This window comes from Gloeophyllum trabeum (assembly GCF_000344685.1).
Source record: "Gloeophyllum trabeum ATCC 11539 unplaced genomic scaffold GLOTRscaffold_00002, whole genome shotgun sequence".
Lineage (NCBI taxonomy): Eukaryota > Fungi > Basidiomycota > Agaricomycetes > Gloeophyllales > Gloeophyllaceae > Gloeophyllum > Gloeophyllum trabeum.
The window spans coordinates 2,502,977-2,521,361 of record NW_006920411.1 but is presented as its reverse complement, the minus strand read 5'-3'; the positions used below and the strand labels follow the sequence as shown (position 1 = coordinate 2,521,361).

At 56.6% G+C, this 18,385-nt stretch overlaps 8 protein-coding genes across 8 annotated transcripts; 3 read left to right on the top strand and 5 right to left on the bottom strand.

Moving 5' to 3' along the window:
• Positions 1-429: 429 nt before the first annotated feature.
• Positions 430-2,079, bottom strand: GLOTRDRAFT_136462 (FAD dependent oxidoreductase). Its single transcript, XM_007864379.1, has 5 exons — positions 2,006-2,079; positions 1,913-1,952; positions 1,758-1,857; positions 1,680-1,708; positions 430-1,618 (listed from the first exon to the last, which is right to left on the bottom strand). Exons 1-5 carry the CDS (start codon positions 2,060-2,062, stop codon positions 465-467), a joined length of 1,380 nt encoding a protein of 459 aa, XP_007862570.1. The 5' UTR covers positions 2,063-2,079; the 3' UTR covers positions 430-464.
• Positions 2,080-2,190: 111 nt separating this feature from the next.
• Positions 2,191-3,680, top strand: GLOTRDRAFT_109791 (TPR-like protein). Its single transcript, XM_007864378.1, has 4 exons — positions 2,191-2,465; positions 2,529-2,690; positions 2,753-3,042; positions 3,092-3,680. Exons 1-4 carry the CDS (start codon positions 2,282-2,284, stop codon positions 3,554-3,556), a joined length of 1,101 nt encoding a protein of 366 aa, XP_007862569.1. The 5' UTR covers positions 2,191-2,281; the 3' UTR covers positions 3,557-3,680.
• Positions 3,681-3,880: 200 nt separating this feature from the next.
• GLOTRDRAFT_136460 (alpha/beta-hydrolase) lies at positions 3,881-5,786 on the top strand. Its single transcript, XM_007864377.1, has 7 exons — positions 3,881-4,050; positions 4,100-4,150; positions 4,202-4,964; positions 5,019-5,124; positions 5,178-5,261; positions 5,333-5,446; positions 5,512-5,786. Exons 1-7 carry the CDS (start codon positions 3,947-3,949, stop codon positions 5,577-5,579), a joined length of 1,290 nt encoding a protein of 429 aa, XP_007862568.1. The 5' UTR covers positions 3,881-3,946; the 3' UTR covers positions 5,580-5,786.
• A 599-nt stretch (positions 5,787-6,385) lies between these two features.
• On the bottom strand, positions 6,386-7,794 carry GLOTRDRAFT_34821 (ras-domain-containing protein; the record flags this gene model as incomplete). Its single annotated transcript, XM_007863598.1, has 6 exons — positions 6,386-6,585; positions 6,636-6,822; positions 6,967-7,250; positions 7,314-7,407; positions 7,466-7,669; positions 7,741-7,794. 6 exons carry the CDS (start codon positions 7,792-7,794, stop codon positions 6,386-6,388), a joined length of 1,023 nt encoding a protein of 340 aa, XP_007861789.1.
• A 228-nt stretch (positions 7,795-8,022) lies between these two features.
• On the bottom strand, positions 8,023-9,005 carry GLOTRDRAFT_136458 (40S ribosomal protein S7). Its single transcript, XM_007864376.1, has 3 exons — positions 8,739-9,005; positions 8,443-8,670; positions 8,023-8,356 (listed from the first exon to the last, which is right to left on the bottom strand). Exons 1-3 carry the CDS (start codon positions 8,978-8,980, stop codon positions 8,236-8,238), a joined length of 591 nt encoding a protein of 196 aa, XP_007862567.1. The 5' UTR covers positions 8,981-9,005; the 3' UTR covers positions 8,023-8,235.
• A 699-nt stretch (positions 9,006-9,704) lies between these two features.
• Positions 9,705-10,763, bottom strand: GLOTRDRAFT_98534 (translational machinery component). Its single transcript, XM_007864375.1, has 2 exons — positions 10,047-10,763; positions 9,705-9,996 (listed from the first exon to the last, which is right to left on the bottom strand). Exon 1 carries the CDS (start codon positions 10,648-10,650, stop codon positions 10,048-10,050), a length of 603 nt encoding a protein of 200 aa, XP_007862566.1. The 5' UTR covers positions 10,651-10,763; the 3' UTR covers positions 9,705-9,996; position 10,047.
• Positions 10,764-10,915: 152 nt separating this feature from the next.
• On the top strand, positions 10,916-11,283 carry GLOTRDRAFT_125928 (ubiquinol-cytochrome C reductase; the record flags this gene model as incomplete). The annotated part of the gene is made up of 4 exons (XM_007864374.1): positions 10,916-10,921; positions 10,981-11,020; positions 11,083-11,177; positions 11,230-11,283. The coding sequence occupies 4 exons, from the start codon at positions 10,916-10,918 to the stop codon at positions 11,281-11,283; spliced, it is 195 nt and encodes a 64-aa protein (XP_007862565.1).
• A 365-nt stretch (positions 11,284-11,648) lies between these two features.
• Positions 11,649-16,165, bottom strand: GLOTRDRAFT_114269 (uncharacterized protein). Its single transcript, XM_007864373.1, has 3 exons — positions 14,398-16,165; positions 12,810-14,321; positions 11,649-12,694 (listed from the first exon to the last, which is right to left on the bottom strand). The coding sequence occupies exons 1-3, from the start codon at positions 15,976-15,978 to the stop codon at positions 11,852-11,854; spliced, it is 3,936 nt and encodes a 1,311-aa protein (XP_007862564.1). The 5' UTR covers positions 15,979-16,165; the 3' UTR covers positions 11,649-11,851.
• Positions 16,166-18,385: the final 2,220 nt, after the last annotated feature.

Genomic DNA, 18,385 nt, shown 5'->3' with positions numbered 1-18,385 from the left:
GATTCCGTTTGTGTGTACAGTCGACTCTGTCTTAACCCATACCTGTCATAACCCATAACCTGTAATAACCCATAGGTTTTTGGCTTCCACCAACATGGTAGATAGTAAAAACCCATAAGTCTGCCGTATCCCATAACCCATAGCTTTTTGAAGGGTCATAACCCATAAAACAACCTATATTAGGAAGGTACAGGTCTCCTTCTCACGAGAATCTGGACCATCTGGACCCTTAATCTTTGGTTCTCGTGGTATTTCAGAAGATAACCCATACCAGACTCAAGATTCCGTATCTAAACGGTGTCATAAACGACGTCCGGCCTATACCGGATAGGCTGTCTGTCACGCGTACTAGGTAGTCACACAATGTCACACGTTCTGGTAACCCATAGTCTGCAGAAACCCATAACTTTTGGGTTCCACGACCCGTTATGGGTTAAGACAGAGTCGACTGTAGAACATGGTCGTCATGACCGGTCACCCTGTTCGTGTCCGCCTAGGATGTCATCTACCACATACTCTGCGATGGCCATGCTGGACGTTACGCCGGGACTCTCAATACCGAGTAAGCTGACCATCGGGTTCTTTCTGCTCGGCCGAGCAGAGCCAGATTTCAAGAATGAATCTGGATGATCGACCCGGAAGACAAAGTCTCGGAAGCCTCCTCCCGGACCCACCAACTTGGGCCGGACTCCACAGTAATCCGGGGCGAGTCCCTCGAATGTAACTCCCGGCAGGTAACTCATAACTGCCTCGTGCATCTCCTTCATCCGGTCCTCGCTGGGCACCAGGTGCTTCTGCCAGAAATCAATCTGATCCTCGTCGTAGCAGAACTCGCCCTCCCCCGTCGGGGGCGATATCCAGTCAAGGTCAGGGCCAAACCGTATTTTACCATCCATGTCCAGCGTGAGGTGCGTGCCCAGCGACTGGAAATTCGCGGCGTTGCTGCTCGTCTTCGCCGTGTCCGGACAGGGGTAGAGCAGGTGCTGCACGCTCGACACGCCGGGGCCCTTGTAAGACGCGTACGAGCCGCGGCCGTAGTACATCGGGATGCGGCGCTCGCGGGGGAGCAGCGCGTTGAGGATGAACGGGCCCGCGAGGCCGGAGGCGTTGATGAGCGTCTTCGCGAGCAGGCAGTCGCTCGCGTCCGAGTCGCCCTCGCCGGTCACGGTTTGCACTACCCATCCGCCGTCGGACTCTGAGGGGTCGACGCGGACGACCTTTGTGGAGTAGACGATCTCTGCGCTGTCGGACTCGCTGATGTCCTTCTCGAGGCTCTCCATGAAGGAGTGCGAGTCGAGGATGCCCGTTTCGGGGCTCCACAAGGCAGCCGCGATATCGTTGGACAAGTCGGGCTCCAGCTCGCGCGCCTCGTCCCCGCTGATCAACCTGGTCGGGACGGGCGTGCTATCGGCGTCCGGGTCCAGGCTGAGTGGTGGCCAGCGCAGCTTGAGGGCCTTGTTGTGCAGGTTCTCTATGTACGCGCGCTGGTGCGCGTGCGCGAGGACGAGCTTGCCGGTCTTGCGGTGAGGGATGTTGTGCGTAGCGCAGTGGTCGTAGATGAGCTGCCGCCCGCGGATGCAGAGGCGGGTCTTGAGGGAGTCTGGGGGGTAGTACAGGCCTTGCGCGGATGGGGCATATCAGGCCTTGGTTGTAGGCTGTTCATTAGGAGGCAGACGTACCGGCGTGGATGACTTCCGAGTTGCGCGAACTGGGTAACGGTCAGACGAGAGGCGGATGGAGTGGGTGGGTAGACATACCTCGTCTCTTCTCCTGCGCGCGAGTGCCGCTCGACTAGAAATGTCGATTTACTAGGGAGGCGATGTGCCAGCCGGTGGGCAATGGCGAGCCCAACGACACCTGACGCCATTGAGTCTTAGACGGCTATCATTACAGCAACCCCATGGGCACGTACCTCCACCTACAACCAGATAATCCACCGCATACTCGGGCGACTACATTGTGTTCAGCCGTGGTAGGTGGTAGCATCTCGGGTCGGCTTGCCCACCTTGTACTTGTACCTCCCGCTGCTGTTCAGCGCCGCTGCGAGTCCTCGGACCTGCATTGGCCTACAGGTTGACGTTACGTCCAATTTATAACGCCTTCAGCTTCCGACCGCATCCGAGTCATAATCCATGAATAAACATGGATCAGAGCACGCGGTTATCTCGCCTAGATTTGTTTGGGCTTCACTTTTGCTTTTGACTCTTGATTGCCTCCCTCAACATCGATCCGCTAGTCTCTGATACAGCTGTAGTCGACTCTCTCATAACAACCGCTCATCATGTCTGCGGACAATACTCCTGCCATCGCGGGACCGCGGCCGCTGCAGCAAGACGACATCGACAGGAAGATAAAAGAATTCGACTCCGTCCCGCTCTTCATGAAGTCCCTCCCGGAGAGCGAGGACGCAGCGGCCCCGTCGCTCGACGCGCTGCAGAGCCTGATCTACGAGGGAACGCCGGATGGTGGGTGAGGAGCCTCTATTCTCTTCGTTCAATGTGAGAGTCGCTCAAGCCACGGCCCGCCAGAGATCGCGCAGAATTTCAAGGAGCAGGGGAATGACTATTTCAAGGGGAAGCGCTATCGCGAGGCGCTGGGGTTCTACACGCAGGGGCTGGACGCGAAGCCGCAAGACTCGGCTATCCTCGAAGCCCTGCTGTGCAACCGCGCGGCGTGTAACCTCGAGCTGCGTGAGTCCCCTTGCGTTCCATGCTACTCATCTACAAAGGGACTGATCGGAGTAAGGGAACAGAGAACTACGGCTCGGTCCTGAAAGACTGCTCGAGGGCGCTGACGATCAACCCCCGGTCGTCGAAGGCGTACTACCGCTCCGCGCTGGCGTTGCTCGCGCTGGACAAGCTGGAGGAGGCGCTGGACTGCTGTGATCGGTGTCTGGCGTATGATAGGGATAATAAAGGCGTGCAGGGCGTGCGGGAGAAGGTGAGCAGGAAGAAGGAGGAGAAGGATAGAAGGGAGAGGGAGAAGGCGGAGAAGATGAGGAAGGAGCGGGAGGAGAAGATGAAGATGAGGAAAGCGTTAGAGGTGAGTGAGGGTGTGTGAATGTTACTGCGCGAGGCTGAAGAGGTATCAGGAACGGCATATCTTCTCGGTGCACGATCCCGACGCCCCGCCCAACCCGTACGAACCCCATTTCGACCCGGAAGATCCGTCAGGCAAGACGCTGATATTCCCCGTGTTCTTCCTCTACCCCCAATACGCCACCTCCGACATCGTCCCCACGTTCGTCGAGGACACGCCCTTCTCCCTGCACATCTCGACCATGTTCCCGCCGAACGCGCCTCCGCCTGAATGGGACAAGAAGGGGGAGTACGTCGACGGGAACTTGGTGATATACGGGATTACGCGGCGGAAGCGGCTGCTGAAGGTGGGGAAGAAGATGTCGCTGAAGGATTTGTTTGCTGCGGCGCAGGAGAAGCCGGGGGAGGAGAAGGATGGGCTGGAGCTGAAGGATGGGTGCGTGACGGTGGTGATATTGCCGAAAGGGGACGAGGAGAAGAAATGGGTCGAGGAGTTCAAACGGAATAGGGCGTCGTGAGCAGGCGTGGCTGTTTTACGATCGAAACTGTCCGAATGCTGTCCGAATGTCATTGATGGACGGTAAATTCAAGTGCTCTGGTCATTCCCAGTCTTGCTAAATCGCACCCTAGTGAGGACTACAGCTCGATGCTTTTTGGGTTTCTTCACCTGCAGGCGACCTCCCTCGACAATGAGCGCGATTACATCCAGGCCGCGTGGGAAACCGAGTCCGCAGCGAGACCGCCGGGCCGAGAACACCCCGCAAGGTGACGTCCTCGTGCGGCAGGCGGCGTTGCGCTGCGTGCTGTGCCGTCCTCCCTGCTATTTCTCTCTCTGCTCTCATCTACTATAGACACTAGACATCATTCAGGCTCTTAGACCTACTCTACTCTCGCGGTTTAGACCAGTAATGGCTGCACCTGCTGCTGCAACCGTCGCCGCCGCCGACGCCCTCCCCGTCCTGCCCCCAGCCAAGGATATTCCCTCTAATCTCGTGTCGAGTTTCAAGAGCTGGTGAAGTGGATTGTCCTCTGTGTTTGGGCATTGCTGACTTTCAATCCAGGTGGCATGCTGGCGAGAACCAGAGCGCCGCGGCGGAGCAGCGATTGCTTAGGTATGTCTCTGATTGACCCCAGACCCGGGTGGTGAGGCTGATCGACTGCAGACAGCTCCCTTTTTTCCGACCCTCCAGCTCATCATCATCCGTCCATGAAGGACCTGTCGTCGCGACCAGCTCACGCGTTGACCTCAATACCCCGAAGCATTACATCAATACCCTCTCGATCAAGTCTACGACCCGCTCCCCCACCGCCCCTCCCCCCGCCGTCATGCTGCACGGCTACGGCGCCGGCCTCGGCTTCTACTTCCGCAACTTCCAAGCCGTCGCCGACTGGGCCGGCCGGCGGGGCACCGACGTCTTCGCGCTCGACTGGCTCGGCATGGGCCGCTCCGCGCGCGTCCCGTTCACGGTCAAGGCGAAGCGCGACGACATCCCCGCGCGCGTCGCCGAGGCCGAGTCCTTCTTCGTCGACTCGCTCGAGGAGTGGCGCGCGAAGATGGGGCTCGAGAAGATGACGCTCGTCGGCCACTCGCTCGGCGCGTACTTCAGCGTCGTGTACGCGCTCAAGTACCCCGCGCGCGTGAACAAGCTCATACTGCTCTCGCCGGCCGGCGTGCCGCGCGACCCGAACGGAACGACCATGCCCAGCCGCGAGGTGACGGACGCGCAGGTGGCGGAGGGCTCGGACGAGGACCACCCCGAGCCCGCGACGAAGGGGCGGGTGGGCAGCCTGAAGGACCAGCAGAAGGAGCAGAAGCGCCAGGAGAGCCGCGCGCGGAAGCTTTTCACCTATCTCTGGGAGGAGGGCTGGAGCCCCTTCCAGGTCGTCCGCTCGACGCTTTTCTGGGGCCCCATGCTCGTCGGAAAGGTGCGTTCCGCGTGGCACCTCCGTTATTTAGTAGGGGCTGACCTCCCTTGATAGTACTCTTCCCGCCGATTCACCGGGCTGACGGAAGAGGAAACGCGGAACATGCACGACTACATCCTGAACATCACCCTCGCCAAGGGCTCGGGCGAGTACTGCATATGTGAGCCGGACCCCATTGCCCCCGCTGCTTCACCCGCTGATCGCCCGCTTTAGCACACATCCTCGCCCCCGGGGCACACGCGCGCATGCCGCTCGTCGACCGCATCGCCGCGCTCAAGATACCCGTCACCTTCGTCTGTACGTCTTTCCGCACCTCCAGTCTGGACTTTGGCTTGTTTGACTGATCCTGATACACACTTGCGCGATAGACGGCGATCAGGACTGGATGGACCCGCAGGGCGGCACGGAGTCTGTCGAGAACCTGCGTAAAGCGGGGAACGGCAACGGGCGGATGTACGTCGTCCCGCATGCGGGGCACCATGGTGAGTCCACCTGATTCGTCTCTGCTTCGAACTCGCCCGGGCTCTGAGCACGGTGCCTTTAATAGTGTACCTCGACAACCCGCGAGTCACGAATGAGCTGATCGTCAAGGAGCTGGATCGCCCGGTGAACTGAGAGTGCTAGTGAAGGTGCTTGTAGTCTTGTTCTTGGTCTTTTTGGTTGCTTCGGACTCTACTCTGCGGTTGGACCTCGGGATGTTGTAACATAATACTCGTAATCATGTGCTATTGCTCTCATTCTTGCTGTCTACACAGACCCTAATGCACATTCGTACGCTTGTTTCAATATAGACTCAATACTATCTATTTATTGCCTCCCGAGATGCTAGTAGATCCGCGATGTTAGTAGAGGGAACCCGGTACTCAGGGGACACGATGTTGAATATCCAAGGCCGGGAACAGCAGTCCAAAGTAAATTGCGATCGACTAGCGACGATGTATAGTATAGACATATAATACGTATAGGACGGGAAATCATGAGGTAGAGAACAAAACATCAGAGCTAGGTATCGAGATTGTATGATAATAGGATAAACACGCAGACGGACAGACAGACGAGGGGGAGAGGGATGAGCGGGAGAGAGAGAATAAGTCAGGAACCGGCGAGCAGCGATAACAAGAGACGAGATCATAGCTGGGAGGTATCAAAATGGATATGGATAATGTGGTGGTTCAGAGGCAAGCATTGTCCTAGTGATGAGAGTGATGTGTTGCGGGCATAAGGGCATGACGGTCATGAAATGTGAGGACTCGGGGAAACATAGGGTTGGGAAGGGGCGACCCTAGCTGAGGCAGGTGATGGCCAGGTAGCGAGGAGTTGGCTTGGAAGATTCGGGGGGAAGCGGGCGGGCAGGGGGTGGGAGCAGGCAAGCTGCGAATACTTGAGATCGAAAGCGAGATCGGACACCGATACTCTTTAGATCATGTCTGGCAGCAACTCCATGACGAGGTGGTGCGACCCTTCTCCTCCAGCGCATCTTCGTCGTCCGACTGCGCCGCCCACGTCGGCGTACTCGACGACAAAAAGACGCTATCGCGCTTTTTCAGTTCATTTTCTCGTTCGATGACATCTCTTCGCTCGATTATCGCTTGAATCACACTGTCGAATAATTGTTGGATACCTGTCAGGTTTGTCAGCCATAATCCCAATCAGTGGATCTTAGTAACAAACCAAAATCATCTTTCGCGGAAACTTCGTATAGCACCATATCCTTGCCCGTCCCCCACTCCTCGTCTTCTTCCTCGTACTCGTCCTCGTCCAGGCTGTTGCTATTGGTGTCCGGGATCTCGTTCCACCCTGTCCGCAACCCGAAGTGCGAACCAAAGCGGGAACCGAAAGTCGCCTCGGACCGTTCCTCCTTCGACTGCTCGAACCGAACAGCCGCGGTGGTAGAATTAGCGCGGTTCAGCCCGAGGTTCGACGTCGTCCGTGCTCGGGGCATGTTGCTGGGTACGGCATTCGTGTGACTCCGCTTGAGCGCGGAGGCAGAGGGGCGGGTGACTGGTGCATCGATGTAGGACGGCTCGCGGGGAGGTGACTTAGCTCGGGATGGGGAGTTGAGTGGGACGGAGCGCGCGCTCGTGAAGGAGGTGAATCGGGGACGAATATAGGAAAAGGTAGAGGGTTGCGGCGGGGGCGTAGGGGGAGATGGCGGGCGGGGAGGGGGGAACCAGTTGTGAAGTTGGAGGCGGGCAAGGTCAGACGTGACCTGCCGTTTCTCCTTCAAATCCGCCTTGGCGCCAACAATGTAAATGAGAAGATCAGGCGTGCAGTTTTTCTTCAATTCTATCCAAACGGACGTGTCAGCGATGACTGTGGGCTGAGAGCGAAACTGAGCCACGGACAGACCTTCTAACCAGCCGCGGACGTCGTCGAAACTCGCCGCATTCGTGATATCGTACAAGAGCAAAGCAGCGTTCGCTCCCCTGTAATACATAGGCGCCTGCATGCCTTCGCGTGGTTATCACCCGGGCATGTTCGAAACCGCAAACTTCACGCACCATGCTCCGGAACCGCTCCTGCCCCGCCGTGTCCCACAACTGCAGCCTGACCTTCATCCCATTAATGTCCACCTTCTTGGTAACGAAAAAAGCGCCGGTCGTCGACGTGGTATTCTTCGGGTCGAACTTGCCCTGGGTATATCGGCGCAATAGGCTGGTCTTGCCAACGCCTGCGCAAAACACACGTGTCAGATGAGGTCGTGACTAACCCGCAGACAGTCGCCACATATCTGCCAGGCCGATGGCGGAAAGGACGCACCAGTGTTGCCCATGACCACTATCTTCGCATCTATCCCATGTTCGTATCGGGACCGCTTGTAGGGATCCATTCGCGCTGTCCCGCTGCAAGTGCAGACGACGGTGAAGGCTAAGACGCGACAGCGCCGCTAGGGCAGGGAAAGGAGAGAAAAGAGAGGCAGAGTAACGGGAAAGAAGAGAATAATGAGCGTCCACAGTGGAGGACTTGTCTTGGTGGCTGTCACACTGCCCCTAAGCGACACCGGGCGCGGGCGCGGGACCCGATGCCCTTATAAACTCGCCGGTACCATTCTTCGCATCGGACCAAACTCGATTCATTCATACATACACTCCCGGAACTTGGGCGTGATCACAGCATCAGGGAGTTACGCTAGCGTACCCAAAGATAAGAGAAAAGAAGAGCTGCACATAACGGGCATATGCCATATATTTTGGGAGATCGTAGTACAACCGCAGAACATGTCATATCGGCCCTATCACGCGCGCATGGCGGAATCCAGTCCCAAAATCACCTACTCCTGCGCGACCACAGGGAACTCGAACACAACGTCTTTCCCCGTCAGCCGGCGGTACACAGACGAGAACGAGTCAAGCTTGTACTCGAGTGATGTGGCGTCTTTCGAGTCAAGGAAACTAGATCGGGATATGTCAGCGTGAGCGATGCTGTACCGTGGCAGCGCAGCGCGGTAGCGCGAAACGATAGTGAAACCCGTACGCACACTTTCAAGAGTTTCGAGCCATCGACGGCGACCCGGGTCCTCTTGCCGACGATCTCCGTCGGGAACACCAAGTCCTCCAGAATCTTCTCGTGCACGCTCGTGAGCGTGCGGCTGCGAGGGCGCTTCTGCTTGACACGGGACGTCCGGGTGGGCTTGCGCAGCATCCGGCGCTGGGCAACGAAAACAACATGGCGGTCAGAGAACTTCTTCTCCAGTTCGCGGGTCAGCCTGGCAGTAGCATAGCAGTATCGCTTTAGTACCGCATTCCGTGTAACACTGCAGCGCTGCATACAGACCTTTGCTGGACCTTGTGGAAGGCCTTCAATTGAGGGACAGGGACGAAGATGACGATGGCCTTCTTGCCGCCCCGGACATCGACTTCACGTGCTGCTGAGATTTGGAGGGGGCGAAGCTCAGTCTTGAGCTCGGGGACGTTGTTCTCGAGGTCGATCAGGGCCTGCGCGACGCTTGTCTCGGTCTCATCTGGGGGAGTGGTGGGCGCGTTGGCCGTGCGGAGGATCTTGTGCTGGACGGACATCTTGAGGGTGGTGGTAGGACCTAGCAGAGCAGCGGTCGGCGCATCAGCATCCAAACTCAACCTAACGCATCCATCCCGTTCCGCTCCACTTCACTCGCTCTCCAGCCTTCATAGCAACAGTCCCGCACCGTCCGACGCTCTTACAGCATTCCATCGAGGAGATATGTACTCACCGAGCCTGTCGTCGCTGTCGATGGCCTTTTGCGCTTGAGCTCTTGGGACGATGAGCCTTGCCGAAGATGTGACAGCCACGTGCAACTTCCTTTCCTGGCGACAATATCGAGACTTCTCGCGACTTGTGGCGTTTGGCGTTTGTGCATTTGTACCAGGTGTTGTACCTCCTCCGAGTTCTCGTTCATGGTTATGTGACTGATAACTGCCTATGGAACATCAGCCTCTGAATACAATACAATCTGTTTAGCTTTAGGGCCGTAGCTAGGAAGGAAGCCCTGTCGTCGTCCCCCAGGCCTCAATCTCCGCACCGTGCATCCTCCAAAACCAGTCCGCGCATTGTAAAGATCGCACACGTGAAAACCATTGAAAGCACAGTGTCCTGCAGGTGACACTCAACACATAACGCTGGCATGGTTGTTCCCACTTAGAACGTTATGATTACGATGATTCTTCAATACGCACTCAGAGAAACGAGCTCCGGAGTCAATCATTTCTGACGGATGTTGGGGGTGGCTCCTTCCTGGCAGAAGGAGGGTGACGGAGGCTGTATGTGCAATGCTATTCTCCAAAGCAATCAATATTATTGGGTGATATGCTACAAGGCATGTGAGCACGAAGATACAATGGGGTAGCGGTGTGGGACGCGGTGTTTTCCATCTTTTGGACACCGAAAGGGTTTCCCGCATTCGACACGGACCATCCCTGGTCTATAGCGCCATGACGGGCCCAGGACGGGGCGTTCTGCGGCAGAGTACGAGTGCTTGTCCATGTTGCGCGCGCGACGCGTTCCTGCACGCGCTTGCTGGGGGTAAACCCCAGACCAGCGAACACACGGGAAGGAGCTACGTGCGGGATGAGCCCCCCATTCCTGAGTTGTATCGAGCAAACCTACGTTATAACCGTCTCATCTTCTTGGCCCTCGTTCCCCCAATCTTGATCGGCGTCCTGTCCGTTATCCTCCCAATAACCTCCCTCGCCGGCGTCCCCTCCGCAGTCAACAGCGCCTTCGACATCGCGTCCCTTCCCTGCCCGAACCCCTTGAATATCAGCTCAATCTGCATCCCCCGTATACCCTCCAGCGCCTCCCGCTCCTCCGCGATCGCCTTGAACATCCGCACGGCGACCTGGTAACCCGCCTCGTAGCTCGAGCGGTTCACACCCTTGAACCCGCATGACCCGCCCGTGGCCCAGCGAATGATCTTGCCGTCCCCGCGCGTGAACGTCGCGCGCGTGTTATTGCGTGAGGAGAAGACGTGCAGGTTGTACTTGTCCGCGAGCAGTGCGATCCCCTCGCCGCGCTCCTTCGCCTTCCGGGCGAGATGCAGTGGGTTAGACGTGACAGAGCCGCTAGAGGCAGGGGTAGTCGTGTTCGCTTCATCCACGTAGGATTGTGGAGTGGAAGGAGCGGCAGGATTCGGAGGTGTTGTGCCCCTGCCTGAGAGTTCTTGGATTGCGGCGTGGTAAGTCGTAGAACCAGGGCCTGTAGATGTAGACATGCATGCCGTCGCCGACCTGCGTCTGGCCTGCGCTCGCAGCGCATGGCGCACGAATGAGAGCATGGAGAGCAACACCAAGTCAGGCCTATGGCCTCAGCATAATACTGAACTCCAGCGCAGGCTTCGAAACCGAATATTTTGTGCTCCGATCATTGCCTTATTTGGAATCGGACCTTGACGGAACCGCTGCCAACGACGTTCTGCCCATTGCATTTCGCTGCTACCAACCTCTGCTGCAGGACCCTCGGTGTCGGAGCCTTTCACCATGGCGGTATGCTGCGTTACAACATTTCTCGGAATATTATAGCTCAAACTCGGCTTTGTTTGTAGCTCTCCAATGCATTCTACAACTCCATCGTGAGGCGGAACAGTGAGTGTAGTCGGGTATGCCCTCGTCATCGTAGACGGCTGATCGTCTTGCGCCCCCGCCAGGTATCTACGTCTCCACGATCTTTGCTGGCGCGTTTGCTTTCGGCGTCGGCTTTGACATCGGAATCTCCAAGTTCTGGGACACATGGAACCGAGGGGTCCGTTCTACCTGTTCATACTATTCGTGCAGTACGCTCATCCCCTTTGCAGAAGCAATGGAAGGATATTCGTGACAGATACATCCAGAAGGATGACGAAGAGTAATGTGCTGGGGCCTGTCGGACAGCCATAGAGATACAAAACACTCTGTTCGCCTGGGCGGCATAATTCCATTTTGCTCTCTCTGTATCCGTATCAAGCTGCTGTTGTGATGGCCAAGGCACCCAGTCCTTTCAGCTCCGTGAGTGCGCGTGTTGTCACATTGTCTCTCAGTCCGCCGTTTTCTCGCGTCTTGCTAGTGAACCTCTCACAAGGGTCTACGTGAGACAGTAGGCAAAATGCTGCGTAACAGTCGTAATAACCGATCGTTGAGGAAGATATCCAGAACACCCTGGTCAAGGACTTGAAAGTGCACCTCGCAAACTTGGCACTTCGTCCTGAGGCGACTTGACTATCGCGGTCCAACCAGGTTGAAACAAGAAATATGCAACATGGCATTGCCTAAGCTACAATTACAAGAGCGAGACCGTATTATAGATATGCAGTCTAGACAGGGTGAATGTTGGAACATGCAGCTGGTCCTTAAATACACGTGCAGGAAATGACGGACACCAACGTACCATGTAAATTTACAGCCATAAAAGAAAGGAGGAAAGGAATATGTTGTTTATCATTATGTCGAGATCATTCCAGGGTCCTGATCTTCCCCAGGGGTGCCAAAGATTTCCTCGAAGATCTCTTTACCTTCAGTGTATAACGGCGGCAGCTGGTGCGCCACGATGGAGGGGTCGTCCCTGGAAACTTTGATCCTCCGTATCCGCTCCTCGTTCCAGATCCTCTCCAACGCCTCCGAAAGATTCTTCAAACCCCAGAGGAAACCACGATCCGGCTGGTCGGGGTAATGTGGCGGGAACCGCGCATAGAGCAAGCCGGTCTCCGCATCTATTTCAGCCCTGTAACCTTTGCTGCTCGTCACCACCTGCGCACGCTCCTCGTCGAGATCCTCCGGATACGGCAGCCAGTCGCTGCCCGTGGTGGTGTGGGCGAAGTCCACAATACGTATGTTCACTTCACCACGCTTCCGGCGGCGCCCCGAACGCTTGGTGACGGGTCCGACGAGCAAGTCCTCGCTATGCGACCGGCGAAGGGTAGGCCGCTCTTCTTGCCTCTCCGAGCTCTCCCGGGGCACTCGGCTACGGTTTCGCTCCAGGGACTCTCCTCGCTTACTGCGAGAAGAAGGATGCTCGCAAGCGGCCGCCTTGTAAGCAGCTTGTACCTCGGGATCGCCCTCGTAAATCAGAAGCAGACTGCACCCATAGAACCGGAATCCTTTCAGACGGTTAATGATGCGTGCCAGCGCGTACAGCTTTTGGAGGAGAGGGGGTATTTGGTAAGCCATCAGGCGTTCGCCATTGTGCAGGAAGGACGCGAGAACTGAGGGGAACTCATCCGGACGAACACTGCGGCCCATGTACTTGTCCTGGGTCATATAGGACTGCGTCTTGTTATTCCAGACCTTACCAAAAGGGGGCAAGAGTCAGTGCACATATTCTATATATAAGCAGAAAAATGAGGCGCCCGTTGCGATCCAAAGTCACAGCGTGGAAGCCAACACAGAATCTGACACTTACCTGCATGCCACATAGCCTCACACCCAGCGCCTTGCTCGTGGTGTACTCGCACTTCTTGCGCTGGCTCTTCTTCTTGGCGTGCGTGGCATCCATACCGTACTGACGCGTGCCCATCTTCAGGTCCAAGACGCACGGCCGCTTCAGCCTGCCAGTCAGGTCCTCCATAAGGATGAAGTGGTTCTGCCTCGTCACCGGCGCGCTCGACTCGGGCTGCTCAGGAATTACAGGGGGTTCTGATATACGACGCTGTCCAGACACTTCACGAATCAAGGCAGGAGGCTCTAACGAACGTGACCGACTCCGCCTCCGCAAGGGCGAGGAGAACTGATGATTACAAAGGCCGCCTTGACGCTCGATAGGCAACACTCGTTCCTCCTCGAAGTCGAATATGTCTGTCGTGCGATTGTTTCCCGGCTCACCGGACTTGTCGTCCTGCTCCTGAGGCGTCCTCGAAAGAGAGGCCTCACTCTGCACTCGCCGCAGAGTCGTACCACCAAGATCTGCCTCCTCGCGCTTCAGCCTCTCAACGGGACCAGACGCCTTCTTCCTCCGCACGAAACGGTCGGAGCCCTCGCCTTCGCAATCAGCGTCGCCCTCATCCTCCGTCCGGATACCGCTCACGCTGCCCCAGCGCCTCTTCGCGCGTTTAGTGAACCTGCGCAAGATGCTGCTGAAGACATGATCCTTGAACCTCTGATTGACCATTGTAGATCCCGTCCCACCGAACGACCCGTTGGTCAACACGAATCCTGGAGACTGAGGCGGTATAACAGCGCGGTCTGAGAGTGACTCCCTCATCGCTGGCCGCCCTCTGATGGCATGATCGTCCTCATCGGCGGAATGTACGAACTTATCCCTGTCCTTCGGCGAGGTAGTCTTAGCACCATTCAAAGGCAGCGGCAAAGTCCGCGCGGGTACATTGGGCGAGTTCGCCGGTGTTGGTGCGTTCAGACTTACTCCCAAGCTCTGACCCTGCGCAAGTGGACTCGGGCGTGGTCTGTACCCATTCCCTTCCAGGACCCGATTCAGGGCAAGATCCGGCGAGGAGGCCGTCCCACCGCTCAAATGCGGGCGCAGTCGGCGATGAGCAGGATTACTGAAGAACGACCCACCCGTCGCATACGACTGGGACATCGCGCGGTTCCGCGGACCCTGCAGCATCCACTGCGGAATAATGTGCCGGTTGTAGTCCAGGGCCACCTCCGGCATCTCCGCCTCTGACGGCTCCGAATCGCCATGGTGCTGATCTCGTACTGGCGAAGGACCTTGCCGTTTCGGTATTGGCCTCGGCGTTGATCTCGTCGGGGTCTCCGTCGCAGCCTTGTGCAGTGGCGGCCGCGCTGGTGGCGTCGCATCACCCTTCTCGTGAAACCCGGACTCGAAGTTAGACTCGCGAGGCACCCTCCGATATTGCACGAGCATCACACCGAGGTAGCGCGGGATGAACTCAAGCAAAGGCGGCGCTTCACGTTCCACAGCTTCGTAGAACAAGTTCTCGCGCGAGACCAGAGGCTATAATGAAAAGAAGATCGGATCGAGTGTTAGCGTGGGGCAGGATCGAGATGAACTGCGGATCATTAGCGCTTACCTTACATACTGCACGCTTGGTGAACTTATATATCGGTGTGTGGCCACCAACCTGGTTACGGAAAGGTCGCAGAGGAATATGAGGAAGACCATCAGGCGGGATGTCCCAATCAACATCGAGGTAATCATTAATGTCATTGGTGTGATAGTCTGCTGCGGGCTCATCCGTATGCGGTGCACCAGCATATTCATTCCCTCGGTCATCGTCATCATCATCGGGTGATCGCAACAGCGGCGGGGGTAAAGAAGTGGATGTAGGCTGGAGCGGGGAACGAGGAAAGGGAGACGATGTGGTGGTGGTGGTCGCTGTGGTAGATATAGAAGCGGTCTCCCAGGCCGATTCATCGTCCGTAGAATAAGGGGAATACGACGTAGGAGCTGGGGGTGGGGGGGTTAAGGGATCAAGGGAGAGTCCGTAGTCCTCATCATCCGCTCGCGGGGGTGACGGTGACGACGATCGATGTAAGAGTCTGCTAGGCGGAGGTACATCGGATAGTGTGGGCCGTTGGACCGATGAAGGATGATCGGAGGGCCTGCGGGGTGAAGGCGGAGGGACACGGTCTAGAGGAGGGCGAGAAGGCGAAGGGGATGGAGGAAATACAGGTGTGCGGCGGTGAAGAGACGGGGAGGGTAGAGGAGGCCTCTCATGTGAATCCTGAAATGTAGCGGCAGATGACACAGATGTATCTGAACCAGGTGACGATGGTTGTAGTGCAACGGGGGATTCAGGACGAGACCTCCGTTCGCGTCGCCGACCACGACCTATATCGTCGCGAGACGACACAACGGCCTGCCGCCATTGGGCTAAATCGTCCACGCTACTTTCTCTCAATAAAGACGTTCTAGCAGTTGTAAGGCTGTCTTGCGTCTTGACTCGCTGCAGAGTAACCTTGCTCCTGTCCCTGCGCACCGCGGCCGCTTCGCGGTCCGGCCAGTCAGACCTCTTAACAAACTCAAAGCGTGCTTGAGCGACATCATCTCCCTGATGGAATGATCCTGCTCTCCTCTTGGCTAATACCGATCTGGGCTGCTCGAGAGGGTTGGGCTCCTCGGTCGTCGGGGTCCCGGTGGACTCTTTGAACAGCTGAAGGGTAGCAGCGACCTTACGGCCGATGCCAGCCGGTGAGGCGTGCTGCATAGTCAGTTCCTCGCCTGGAGGGGAGAGGGACGAACTTGAAGTGGACGAAGACCGACGTGCTAACGGTCTGGACGTAGTGGACGAAGTCGAAGAACGTTCCGGGATACATGGACGAGCAGTGGGCAGGGTAACTGCTCTGGCCGTCGAGGTGCGGGAGAGACGCTTGCGCGGCGAGTGCTGTTGTGGAGCATTACTCGACGAAGAAGCGGCCGAAGAATCGCCGTGTACGAGGAGCGGCCTGGACGCCGACTTGTGCGAGGGTCTCCTGATGATAACCGGCGCCGAGGAAAGTTTAACCGCGATGTCCTGGTCGTTCTGCGACAGGCTTCGGGCAGACAGGCGCGGCGACGACTGGGCAGTGACTGCAGCAGAACTGGGCGGCGAAGGGGGGAAATCAAAGCGATGGTGCTCGGGCGAGGTTACTGCATCAGAGACCGGCCCCATAAGCAGAGCAGCAGGAGATAAGTTCCAGTGCTGATCAGCAGGCTACGGCTGTGGCTCAGACCTGGCAAGCGGAAGAAAGGAAACGGAAAGGCGTGGCAGTAGATATATGTTTCGCAAGCGCTGGGTCGGATGCAACGATTTGTCGTATTTTTGTGTTTTTTTTTCGCGGTGCGGTTGCTGAAACTTGGACGCCCGTTGCTCGGTCCAGTGACGATGTCCAACGCTATTATCCCAGAAACGTGCTTGGGGACCCGGGCCACCCTGCTGACTAAGCACCCCGTCCCTCCGTGCACCCCCTCCTCCTGAGCCACCTGCTTCGTCTTCGCTGCCTGCCTGGCTCCTCTGTTCAATGCGGGGCGGCCACAATATTCGCAGAGACCCACTCGACCGTCACAATAGTACAGCGGACCATAGCTCGCCAATATACCCTCCGCCTTTAGCATCGGGGTCTTCAATTCAGGACTAGAACGCACGTTTGTATATATCGCTTCTTTCCCGCACCCTACGCTGCGGCCTCTCCCGAGTACCTCAACTTTGATTCCCTGCGCCCCAGTCAGGCGATCTATCTGCTCAAAGAGAGTTTCGCAGTACCACTCACCGTTCGACGAATGAGAGCATGCACGCGCCCCTCCCCGTCCTATGTCGATTTCATTTGCGCCGACACGGGACCATCACGAGAAATGCCACCTCCCTCTGGCGTTCGGTTTATGACCTCACGTTACGCTGCCCTTCATTTACGTGTCATACTATCGTCAGTCCCAGGCTGTTTGTGCTTATCGGGCGGTCTATCACTTTGGCCGTCATCATGACCAGGTCGAATTCATTTCCTTGAATAAACTTCACGTATTCTGACCTACGTCCTCGGATCCTTCGGGCATACAACATATACGAGAAGGTGTGTCCCCACCCTTTGGCCGCTCAGTTGACCGAGGGGCCAGTAGCGTTAATACCGGCCCGTCCAATTCGGCCTGGTCGTACCGAAGGTCGGTGCTATTAGACCTCCTTCTTGGTATACTCCTCAAAATCCCCGTGGGGAGCTCAGAATATTCTGTTCCGACTCTAATAGCCCTCCGTCGTCTTATCTCCGCTCGGTCGATGGCGCATCATGCTGCCTGATCTGCGTTTTTGATGCTTTCAGCGACCCTTCATTCGATAAGACGCGCGATAGCGGGATGGCTCATCTCATCTGATGCTTATATTTACTGAAATGTCGACTTCGTGTGCGAAAGTTTGACCTTCTACCGTACGTGTCTTCGCCTGCCTCGAGGACCCGCAGAACCTCGCAGGAACCTCGCGGTCTGCCACTGGCGGTTTGACCCGGAGGGTCCTCTCTGGGCCCGGCAGTTCTACAATTCAGACACCGTTGGATTGTTCCTGCGGTCAGCCTCGAGAAATTTAAACTGAGTCTGTGTGCCTGCGAGTCAGATGTCGGGGGACACCCATCTTGACAGATTACAGTCGCTTGCATATGAAACCGAAAATCGGGTTTCCGTGAGCATTGTTTGTTCGAGCCAAATATACCCATATGCAGTAATGCGAGATGGCTTCTTGTGACTGCGTGACTGTCAGATAGCATTCATCGACGTCTCGAACTTGAAGTATTGACTGGCTGGTACCATGGTTCACCTCACTCGACAACTACGTGAACGTATCATTGTCTGGCGCCATGAGCAAAACAAGACACTCCAAGTGATTTCTGAGCTTGCGGGATGCAGCATAAGCACAGTCTTTGAAGTTCTCCGACTCTACACGGAATACGGCACAGTCATCAACCCGAATGCTAGACCTCGAGGCCGGCCGCGCACTCTGGACATGCAGGATATGAACTTCGTGTGATCAGTTATTGAGGGAGAGCCTGCTATCTACCTTGATGAGCTACGAGATCGAGTCTACAACAGACTACACAGCACATTGGAAGCCCGACAGGGACGGGCAACACTCAGAACGGCACGCGCGGAAAGAACGAGACCAATCGTCGTATTCGAGCAGGTGGGGGAAAACGGAACTAGGGTACATAACTGGGGAGCGTCGACTTATAAGTCGGACGCGACAACATGATAATATCACAGAAGAATAAATGAAATAGAGTCTTGACAGAAATGTAGCTTATATTCGAAGTCGAGTGAAGTCGTGACAGAAATGGAAGTGTCGAGTCCTTATTAGGAAGCGCTGTGGCTGAAAGTTTGGGACGCGCGCCGGAGTAATCCGCGGGATTACACCCTTCCCCATTGTCAAGAACTTGCGACGGGCGAAGGAGATTGCGAAGCTTCAGGATGGCTCTTGAGCCAGTTGTCGAGCGCCGTAGATTGTTCGAGTTCGCGTCTTGGTAACCAGATGTCGTCTGCTTCATCATAACCGGCCCATCGAACAAGGTACTGCCACCCTCGACCACGCCGGCGTTGATCAA